General features: G+C 39.4%; 1 protein-coding gene across 1 annotated transcript; it reads right to left on the reverse strand.

Moving 5' to 3' along the window:
- Nucleotides 1-77: 77 nt before the first annotated feature.
- On the reverse strand, nucleotides 78-9,875 carry hgd (homogentisate 1,2-dioxygenase). The gene is made up of 14 exons (XM_042510751.1): nucleotides 9,748-9,875; nucleotides 8,278-8,349; nucleotides 7,835-7,923; nucleotides 7,620-7,725; nucleotides 6,110-6,169; nucleotides 5,926-6,017; nucleotides 5,779-5,813; nucleotides 5,586-5,665; nucleotides 5,225-5,324; nucleotides 4,341-4,465; nucleotides 2,508-2,612; nucleotides 2,273-2,399; nucleotides 1,630-1,811; nucleotides 78-1,519 (listed from the first exon to the last, which is right to left on the reverse strand). Exons 1-14 carry the CDS (start codon nucleotides 9,760-9,762, stop codon nucleotides 1,376-1,378), a joined length of 1,332 nt encoding a protein of 443 aa, XP_042366685.1. The 5' UTR covers nucleotides 9,763-9,875; the 3' UTR covers nucleotides 78-1,375.
- Nucleotides 9,876-11,326: the final 1,451 nt, after the last annotated feature.

The raw sequence follows: 11,326 nt of genomic DNA on the forward strand, positions 1-11,326 counted from the left end.
GGGGCAAAAGTGTGAATATGGGGGAAATCTAATAATATTTCAAATGTGTCCACAATTTACATTTCAACAGATCAGGGTAGGGTAACTGCTCAAACAAATATTCAAATCGCATATTGACCAGTAGACAATGAGTTAATGATGATCACTTTGGAGACAAGTGTGACAAAATAAATGACTCGACTTCATTGTCATCATAATCACTGTGCCCTTGAGCAAATCACTGTTTAAAGCAAGACTATGTTACTTATGCTAAACATAACCTCCAGCCCTTAATTGTTCATGAGTTTGCCTTTTAATTATAAGGGAGCTGAGGACGTTATCTCAAAAACCATTAGACTCTATCGACAAAAACAGTCATTTTAGGATAAAGGAGTTGCTGGCAGTCTACCGCTGCTATAATCTGTTCGGCTTGTATAAAAGGTAAAGCTATGAAAATATAAATATAGCCTACACTTTAACTGAAACATATTTTTTAGGTTGCTATAATATGTTTTGCTGCAGCCCCCATCCACAGTGGTCCTGCGCTTAGCTTCCATTGCTGTTTTTGGTTGATTAAAGATGAACTCAAAGGAACAAATGCAATAAAATCAGCACAGGAGAAACGTCTGGTAGGTTGGACGACAGTGTTTGACCATATATCTTTAAATGTGAGAGTAACAGCCAAAAGTGACAACAGAAATGAACAAGTTTGCTAATTTCACATATCTCTGCCATTCAAAGCAACAGCCAGTGGTCTACCAGGAAGTGTCAGCGCAATGTCACATGATTCGGCCTATGGGTTTGCATTTTTCATTTTAGATCGGAAAACTCTGCAATATAATAAAGCTCATCTGGGTATAAAAAAAGAAAAACATTCTTTGGATCCACAAAATCAGGCTCCCATTTATCATCTACGCAGACGCTCCAGACTTTATATCACGAGTTTGGTGTCTGACTTTGAGCAAGAGTAACTCATGTTCATAAGTATTGCTTGAACTTTCCTAGACCATGGAAATAACATTTTTGAATTCTTAATTTAGGTAGTGTTCCTCTTAAATCTCCAAACTGTCAGAGTACAGCAGGAGATACACACAAGTGGTTTACATGTTCAGCATGACTTACCTGCATAGCTGCATGTACAGAAACTATTCATGCAGCCTCTTTGTGACTTTTATTTTAAACATTACAAATAGCAAATGCTTGAAATCTTTGTTTTTACCGTGCAACTCCAATCTTAGTTGTCTGCACAAAATAAATGACTTTATTCCCTCTGCAATGCCAACAGACATCATCAAACATTAAAGTGGTTCTAGTTATGTTAATAAAGTGAAATAACATTTTTTAATGTGTGTATAACATCTATATTTGGTTCAAATTCCTTCTGACTCACTTAGTTTTACTGTTTGCTGGGTTTCCAGGTGGGATTAAAGTGGCTGCGGAGAGGCTCCCAGCACTGGTAGTAGCTCTTGTCAAGTCTTTGGCATGTTTGTAGACCCCACTTGGTCACAGCCATGCTGAAGGATGACTCAAACATGAAAGCCTGAAGGGAAGAAAACACATGTGACACATATGATCATTGCTGGCATTTACCAGATTCCCAGCTTTTAATGTTTGCTTCTCTAGTTGATTTTTAAGCTGTATATTATTTACCATGGTTCCCTCAGCCACCCTCTCAGGTTCCAGCTCAGCAGTGCTGTTCTTCTCAAAGCAGTCAGCGTCCGGGCCGTGTGGGGTCATCATGCTGTGGAGGCTGCCCCCACCTGGCTGGAAGCCCTCCTCTTTGGCTTCATAGTGGCCTTTGATCAGACCCATGAACTCACTCATGCAGTTACCTAAAAAGACAAGCAGGAGGAGCTGTATCACAACACTGCACTGGTACAATTTGCTTCATAAAACTGAATCTGTAACACCAATTTTCCACTAGATGGCCTTACAGAGCTGTGGTGAAAACAGACAAAAGGTGCTGAGGACGCTTCAGTTGAAAAGAGTCATAAAGCAGGTGGATTGTTATCACCTGCTGTCTTGAAACCGGTTGAGTAAATGGTCATGTTAGCTTCTGGCTGGCTTGTTTCATTTCATGATGGACTAAAATGAGTCTCACTATACAGAATTTGACATTTCCATTCAAATTGGGATTTCAGCTCTGTCTCAACAACCCAGTTCTCAAAATTCATTGCATCTACTTTTTTCAGACTTTTCTCCTCCACTGCAAAATGCGAACAAACCACTGTGGAGCTGAAGAAGGGAGTGTGTGTGTGTGTGTGTGTGTGTGTGTGTGTTATTGTGGACTTACGGTGGTAGTAAGGTGGACGGAAGGTGTGATCAGCTACACCCCATCGCGGGGGGAAGATGACAAAGTCGGCAATGGCCACTCCTGGTCGGGTGGATTTGGCAGTCAGGACAGTAAAGATAGATGGATCCTATAGGAAGACCATGATGTGACTTGTAAGGGTGTTGTACAGAATTTAAATCAAACTAAAGATTAATAAATTAATTTTAAAAGTAGTGTTTTTAAACATGACTCTCACCGCATGGTCGAAGGCCACGGCGTTGATAACCATGAAGTTCTTCAGGTTGTATTTGTACGGTGTGTAGTTCCCGTGCCAAGCTACCACATTGAACGGAGAGAAATCCTACGTGCAGAGCACAGAACCAAACAAATAAGACAAGTCTGCCCAAGCAGCAAACACAAAAGACTTTAAATTGAGCTTTTCAGGGGGAAAAGGGAATAATGAATAATGTCTTTGTAATCTTAAATTCCCAGAGAGAGTACTTCTTGACATAAAAAGAAAAAAACTGGTCATAATGAAAAGGGTTGATTGTGAAAGAGGGTGTGCTTCTTTCATTCTTTCTTCTCTTTCATTCCCCCTGTTCTTTGTGATACGAGGCTCCAGGTATTATGGGGTAATTGGCTTCACAATCAAACTTTCCCAAACTTTGAGCATTTCGACGCTCGCGGCAGCGCAGTTATGGAGGGAGGGAGCAGCAGTAACAGTGGGTGCAGAGATATTTCTTTATCTTGATTGTTAAAACCACAGCAATTTCATATAGTTTCTTTGTTCTGATAATGCCACTGCGAAAAAAGACATTCAACAGCAGCTCTAAAATCAATATAGTTCATTACAACTCAAGCTGCCTCCTCAGTGACCTCCGTGCTCTTCACACACACTTTCTCACATGAACAGCTAGTGCACACAAACAATAAAACACATACGGATACACATATACACATATACACAAGTAATTCATACACATTACATAACTAATAAACAAAAAAAACCCTTAACCACACTTGCTATTTACAGTAGTGACCATATAACAAGGCCTTTGGGAAATCCAGAGCAGGTAATCTCTTGGACATTCATCCGTAACTCCACTACATTCGATTAAAATGAAGGCAAAAATGGAGGAGAGCAGGCACTTGCACACACATGCACACAAAACACAAACATATTGGCCCAGTCAAGCAAATAATAAGTTAATTTGAGCAATTTCAGCACTCTGCGGGGAACAAAACAGCAGGACCAGACGGGAGCAGCAGCATCTTCCCTGAGATGAGGCCCCCACCTTATTTACTTACCCCTGTAGCCTCACCCTCCTGGCTTGGGGAAGGGTGGACACCGGCAAAAGAGCGTCAGGTGCAGCCAGCAGCCTGCACCTCTGACACCCAGCACATAACAAGGGGTGGATGCTCAAGTAGAGGCAGCGAGTGTGATGGAAAAATGTTTGTTTTGCCACAAAGAAAGACAATATCTTGGCCTTCTGTACTTCATACGATGAATAATAACAGTATGGTTCGACATGGTTTCCACGGTTACGCCCCCCTCAACCCCTGCCCCTGACAAACCTCTCCTCCCACCTCCTCCCTACTTCGGTTTACAAAAAAAAACCTCTTGTCAGACATTAAGTGTCGATCCAATTACGCGCCCAACAGGACATTTTGGGAGGGGCGGGATCATTTCCCGAGTGAAATATGGTGAAATTAATGCTTAACTTGGGAAAGGTTTTTCCTACAAATCAAAGCTTTGCAGGTACACTGTCTGTAACTCCAGAATGCCTTAACTAATTATGAGTGATTAAGGCTCATAAGGGAGTCGAGGCGGAAACCTGCTGAATGGATAACAGCCAACACTTCGATATTAAATCATCAGGGATGGCAATTCAATCGGCAGGAGCAGCTAATGGATCATATGCTTCACTTGGACGGTTTCCTGTTAGTCATTGTCACAGTTCGATGGTGTTTACTGAGGCAAACACAAACCTAAACAGGGTAATAGGGCAAGTGTGTCATATAGTGTTTGTGTACATGTGAGTGTACTGACACACACAAAGACAAATGTCACCAAAAAAAAAAACCCCACCTGTTGGCATGCGAAGAGCTTTCCTTGGTACTTGTTGATAACGGTGTAGCCCGTGGCCACTTTGCGGTCCTCATACCAAGCAACTGGACACAGGAAATCTCTGGGGTTGGCCAGACCATTGGCTCCTGCAAAACATGCATGTGCAGTCATACATATGCACACAAAAGATATTAACTTTCATAAATAATACTGCAGCCATGCTAGCCACATAGTTAAAGATGGACAAAACGACAGCTCCCCAAAGCTCAAAGTAAGGCCTCTCTAAAGAAGCCAAAATATCTCTGACTGGGCCAAACTAAATGATCCATGTGTATGTCAAATAAATGTTTCCAAAGCTGACTTTTGTCACTTTAGGGTTGTTCTTATCACATCGATGTTTGTTTAAGTGTTTGTTGTTCTAATAAGTTTGGTTTTAATTAGCATTTGCTATAAAAAGGCAGTTTGACGTCACAAGACAAGGGAACAAAAAGCCTTTGAACGCTCCCTGATTTGTGGGTTTTGGGACTGATTCCTGTAATCAATTTTGCTTTATTTTTGTACAGTGAGAGAAATTAAAGACACATTGTCCATCTTCATATACAGTCAGCGGGCAGTACTTTGAGCTAAATGCGAACATCAACATGGTAACATTATTATGTTGCTAACATACTGCTAAACAGGTATAATGTTTACCTTGTTCACCATTGCAGTTTAGTGCATATGCCTACTAAAATTTGGCATTTCTGATGGAAATATCATTAATTTTGCAGGTATTTAGACAGATTATGGCAGAGACTGAATTCAGATTTTTATACAAGAAGAAAACAGACATAAAGAGGTCAGTGTGAATCTATCAAAGAAAGATGAACATACACCACACTCACAGACATCGTGTAAACACACACCTATGGGTCCCAGGTCAGGGAGTTCATAATGGGCTCCATACACCTCTAGTATGTAGCCTCTGGTTTCTCCAAACACGTCAACGCTGAAGCGCATCCCTTGCTGGACAAAGATATAAGAATTGATGGTTAAGTTAATTTTAGTGCTGTTATAACACATGTTCTGCAGTCACAAATGCTGTTGGTCTGGCTTTCTGTTGCTAAAAGCTTTCCACACTGTTATTTCTCTTTAAGGTCATTTTTGAAAAGAAATAAACCATGCCTTTCTAAATATGGTAAGTGGGGTGTGGGTGTGTGGGGGGGGGGACAAACACAATGGTAGATTTCTGTGAAAACTGGAGAGAATGAAAAACATAGAATTCACCTGGATGACACAGATCTCGCTCGGCTCGACCATTATCTTCCCAAACTCTGTGGTGATCAAGATCTCACCCTGCTGGGGGACTAGAGACACAAACAGAAAAAAGAACATTTGAGGGAGAAGAAGGGCTGAGGATTGAGCTATCATTGTTCTCCTGAAAGATGACTGTGAAAACATCAACAGTCCTTTTCCTCACCAATCAGAAAGTCTCCATCGGAGTTGTTGAAACACCTGGAACGAGAAAAAAAGAGAGTTCGAAAAGTAACTTAAGATTTTGAAGCCGTCTGATATATGAAAATGCATCTATTTGTTACCTGCTGGGAGCATTTGCACACATACTCACCTGTCAACCATAGAGGCATTGCAGGTGTACATGTGGATGCCAATTCCATTGCGAGATTTGGCATCTCCTGCACCACAGATAGTATGCAGACCCTTCAACAGACAGGAATCCAAGTCAATGAACTGAGGATCTTTAATAAAAAAATTATGTTTTAAAAAAAAAAAAAACATATGTCAAAACTCACAGCCACAAAGTCCACTTTCTTCTCTGTAGATTTGGGAATGGTGAACGGCAGCCATCGCAGCTGTGAGAGAAACCTCAAAGTCAGAATCTGCTTATTAAAGGCAATTAAAACATGTTACGCTTATTGACTTTCTTGCAGAGAGCTTGATTAGAGGATGATCCTTATGTCTTTAAATGTCAAGCATATAGCAGACAGTTGCTGTATAGCATAAAGAGCTGGCTTTTCACTGCTTATCTTAATTCTGCAGATTAAACAAAAAAAGATAATGTGTTAAGAAGTGAGCTTTAGAGCTAATGGACAGATTTTGTTAACTTTTTATCAGAGCCAGGCTAGCTGTTTCCCCCCGTTTTGAGCTAAGCTAAGCTAACCAGTGCTGACTGTAGTTTGATATTTACCAGCTCAGTCTCACAGAATTGTGTGAAAAGACAAAGTCTTTAAGTACACATTACGTAATTATGGGCATGTACATGCTGGCAACACGAAAACATTGCACAAAGAAATTTGAAGAGGATCTTTTTGTCATGGTAGACATGCAATTGAGTAAATGAAGCGAGAAAGTCCTCAGAGGGAAGGTGGAGGGGATGGATCAAACAAACATAGAGTTTCAATCAGGAGGCTGCTGTTTGTGTCCCCACTGAAACTAAAAGTCAACATTTTTATGGACTATATGGACTTTTTATAACGATGTAAAGTACTTTGCGTACGTACTTTATGGAACTGTAGAAAGTAGGCTGCATAGGTTTACGTCACTTACGTCCCATTCGTAGCCTAGTTACTTTATTCAAAACCACAGTGTTTTTCTAAACTTATCAAAGCAATTTTTGTTCTCTAAATCTAAACCAAATTTACCATTTTATAACAAAGCTGAGACTTTGTAATAGACTTTTCTTTGGCACTGTTTTTATCCTGCCAGTATGTACATTTTTAACACATTTGGTGCCCACTACCATGTTATGTATAGCCAAGGGGTTGTATACTGTGTTGTATTTACCGTACACAATCATCTACCTCTCCACAAGAAAGTAAATAAGCTTATTTCCAAAAAATCAAATATTCTTTAAAAACTGAATACATAATAATTTAAGATGATATTCTTTTCTAAATATCGACTTTGTTTATTTAACTTTGATCATTTAATAGAGAATGTGATGGTACATTTCGGCATGCGGGAAGAAAACACCACCTTGTAAGATATGAGTTCTGTTATCTCCGTTATATATATATCTCAAAGTGTCAGCGAATGTCAATATAATGCCCAGCCCCAGTTTATTGTGATTATTTTGACTAACTACTGTTGTTTAACCAATTTTGCAGGTACAGGTAAGAGAGTGCGTTCCTCAAAAGATGGTGCCCTGACCAAAACATTTAACACAGAGTATTAACTTCACATTCTCTATAGAGAAATTAAAAATGTGATATACTTTTTTGGGGGATTTAATAAAATTCAGTGTCTCTGTCTGAAGCAACAACAAAATAATGAGAAACTCTCCTATTTTCCAGCCACATATACCTGGTTAGGGTCAGGCTCCACCTCGTTCCAGTTCTCTGTTAGGTTTCCACAGGGCACTGCGGTAAATGGCTTATGTTTGACAGACGGCAAGATGCGGTACAACCAGCTGGAGGAAGAAAAAAGAGCCAGTGTTAAGTCAATTCTTACATCTAAGCTCCATTAGGTCTTACATAGTAGTGAATAAGCTGAGTTAAATGTCAGAAACAGATGGGTACCTCCTCTTATTGGCTGGCCGTGGGCAGGTGAAGGCAGAGCCGGAGAGCTGCTCAGCGTAGAGGCCGTAAGGACAGACTTGAGGATTGTTCTGTAAAGACATAATACAGTGTGGTCAGACAGGGTGTTAATACCATGTCTTATGTTCAAACAGGTCAGTCTTATTCTAGTGTACTGTTTTCATCTTTTGAGAGCCAGTAAGAAAATGATTAACAAGAAAATAGATGTGCAGAAGAAAAGCAGGCTGAAGCTCACTATGCACCTCAGATTTTCATATTTTTCTGTGAAACATGGAAGAGTCACACCTCCCAACTCCCAGGGTGCCACATTAAGTATTCATGCAATTCAGTTAAGCAAAAAAACAGCAAAATTAGTGAATAAATAATCAAATGAATGACTGCCACAATGAGCCCAATGTGTGTTTTTGTTGGTGTCTTATGCTTACCTGTCCCTCTGGTAAAGATCCCGGGCAGCGAGGGTCCTCAGAGGAGAACTCGTTCCCAAAACCACTCATGTACTACACCAGAAACACAACACTCAAGTAAGTTAAAGTGACAAACAAAAAATAAAAAATCACATGTAAACACCATGCGGCTTCATTGTAATGCAGGATAAATGTGTTCATGCTGGTTATAATTAAATTTGAAGGCTTGTCATTAAGGCTTGTCTTTTTGTTAATTGTTGTCATATTGATTCACATTAGATCTATGATAAAACAAACTGCAGTTATGCCAAATTTCCCCCCTTGCAGTCATCCATTATTTTTGTTATTGTGTTACAGAGACAGGCTAATTACACTAACATCCTCCACAGTACCTTTTTGATCAATATTTCAATTATAATAGACTTATTACTCCACTATCCTTCTGCACCGGCACTGATGAACAGCAACTATCTTTCGGTTATACACAGACAAACTTGGCACAATGTAAAGAAATCTTGCTGAGTCATTGCTGGTCTGCAGAAAGCAAAGGCATGGATTGGTTCCATATGTGAGCGTTCATGTGGCTTTGGGGCATGCGTAAAAAACAGTTTGGAGGCTCCAGTCTGTGCCTTATGAATGAATGTTATGTAAAGTTGGATTTCACTCAACTAATGAATTTATTTTGTGAAAGAGCAGCAAGAGAGACAGAAAACATAAAGCCCAAAAGTGATCGCATGAACTGTCAGACACAAGTCATTTAACATTTAAGCATGACTTATCTATGTTTACTCTGTCCTGTGTTCCTTTGCCGTTTGCATTCATGTTTTTTATTTTATGACTGTAAAGCACTTTGGTCAACTGCGGCTTTTGTGAATGTACTCTACAAATAGAGTTTGACTTATCTTATAGACATTACTTTTAACTATATAATATTACTATCGTAACTATACAAGAAAGCAATGCTTTGTTTGGATAACAAAGCATTGCCTCTAAAAACCAGTGCATGAAGGCTAATACAGACAACCAACACTGGACTACATGGTTTGGATGTTTGGAACTAACTTGTAGCTGTTATTGCAAAAATAAATTATTATGAAATGTTTTTCTCCTATTGAAATTAAGCTTCTCCACTGACACATTGTTCTGAAATGTCTGGAGGAGTCTCAGACCACATCTGGGCAGCTGCTGCATGCAGCTCTCTGATTGGTCAGTGGTAACGCCGCCCTTCAGCTGGTCTACTTCTGGTGTATGCTACTTATGATGACTTGGTGCACAGTTTAACTTTGCATATTTTTGATGCAATATAATAATGCTCTATTCCTGTGGATTTTTCTCTAAATAATTCAGAATTACAGCAAGTGTGCATGATGCAAACTTTAATTCCACTGCAGTAATCTGAAACTTGCTCGGCAGAAACGCAGTTCCAAAACACTGGTGAATAAACATGTCTAATAATCAAACAACATATAAACACAGTGAAAGCAGCCTTACCTTGAGTCCAGCCATTGTGCCGTCTGTTAAAATTCTCCTCTTAGCTGTTAAAATGTCTCGGTGATTACAAATTAACTTGCAGTCTGACTCTTAACGTGTCCCCTTCGACCAAAATCCACTGCGGGGGCGCGTGCACGCCGGTATATGAGCTGAGTGGAACAGGGGGCTGGATTTTAGGCTGTTTCTCAATATGGGTTTAATTAGGCCTTGACGGGCTCCGTGACGCAACAGCGGGGTCTCATGCAGGATGCGCAATCTGCGCAAACAAGGACCAGTGTCGCTGCCAACACAAACAAGAACCCAGACTACTTTTAAAGATCTGAGTGTAACATACAGGTAACAAAGAGGAAATGTTTAAAAAGGTTCACAGGGGAAGAAAAGAAAAAAACTATGTATCAGGTTTTCAGGGTCAAAACTGTAATCCTGACTTTTTAGGTTATTGTTGATAAAGGGAGAAAAAATAGAAATAAGTAGCCAATACACTGTAAAATTGGTGGTATTTAAAATAATCTTGGAAACCATCTGCATTGAAAAAGTAAAGTGAATATAACTATAAAGTTTAATTTATGTTTACTTGATATTTAAGTGTAACATTTACTTGAAGCTCTGCTGTATTTACTTGATTTTATGAAGATGCAACTTAAAAAATGACAAGTAAAACTACCTTGTTCTCTCCAAGTGTTAGCAACTTCAGCATATCAAGTCAGCCTGGCTTAATTTAATCATGACAAAGAGAATTTAGCCAATAATGAAGTTAGGAGATCTGCAAGTTTTGTATCTTTTAACATGTTTGGGAATATATTGACTAGTTTGCAACCAGCAGAATAAAGATATATAGTGCGGTATACTTGGTTTACTGAAGTTGCTTAAACATATAAAGACTGATTTAATTAAACTTGTCATTTCTAAGTTGCAACAGCTTCACTAAATTAAGTAAATATAACAAAATTGTAAGTAAACTTAACAATTAGACACAAAGTAAACATAAATTAAGATTAATAGTTATACTTCCTTAGATTTTTAAAGCCAATTGGTTTCTTAGAATTTTTTTAAGTAAAATCAAATTGTCAGATTTTACAGTTAGAGAGACAGGATTAGTCTGATATAGTGCACCTGCGTAGTTATGTGACCTCCAATGGGACTGTTTGTGCAACACGGTGTCATGCACATCCTCACGTCCTACAAAAGACACAGACAAAAATCTATTAGTACAGTCTTCAGAATGGGCTCCAAAATGTGCTGCAATGGAAGAGAGTGTGCCATCAACCTGAACACTGGGGCCACCGTCTCTCTGGATTTAATACTCCACCGGTTCATCAAGTTGCCCATAATTCCGTCATGCTTAACACACGCTGAGTTACTGTTTTATTTAAAGCGAGTTATCCTTCCTATACATGATTAATTATTATTGGCTTCTCTTAAAACCAGTATAATACACGGCGTAACCCCTGCACGCTGCAGCGAGCAATTCATTCATGATATGAACAGCAGCAACAGGCCTCCAAAAGGCCTATACATTACTTTACGCAAAATGTATTCGCTTCATTTCTCGAAATAGATGGTCAAACGAGGGGTACCT

This window comes from Plectropomus leopardus, chromosome 21 (genome assembly GCF_008729295.1).
Source record: "Plectropomus leopardus isolate mb chromosome 21, YSFRI_Pleo_2.0, whole genome shotgun sequence".
NCBI lineage: Eukaryota > Metazoa > Chordata > Actinopteri > Perciformes > Serranidae > Plectropomus > Plectropomus leopardus.

What these genes read in the sequence shown, in the direction of transcription:
- hgd (XM_042510751.1), bottom strand. An exon ending in GATCTTTACCAGAGGGACAG is followed by an intron (nt 7,924 to 8,277) that starts GTAAGCATAAGA and finishes ATGTCTTTACAG; the next exon opens with AACAATCCTCAAGTCTGTCC. An exon ending in CGATGGAGACTTTCTGATTG is followed by an intron (nt 5,666 to 5,778) that starts GTGAGGAAAAGG and finishes TTGTGTCTCTAG; the next exon opens with TCCCCCAGCAGGGTGAGATC.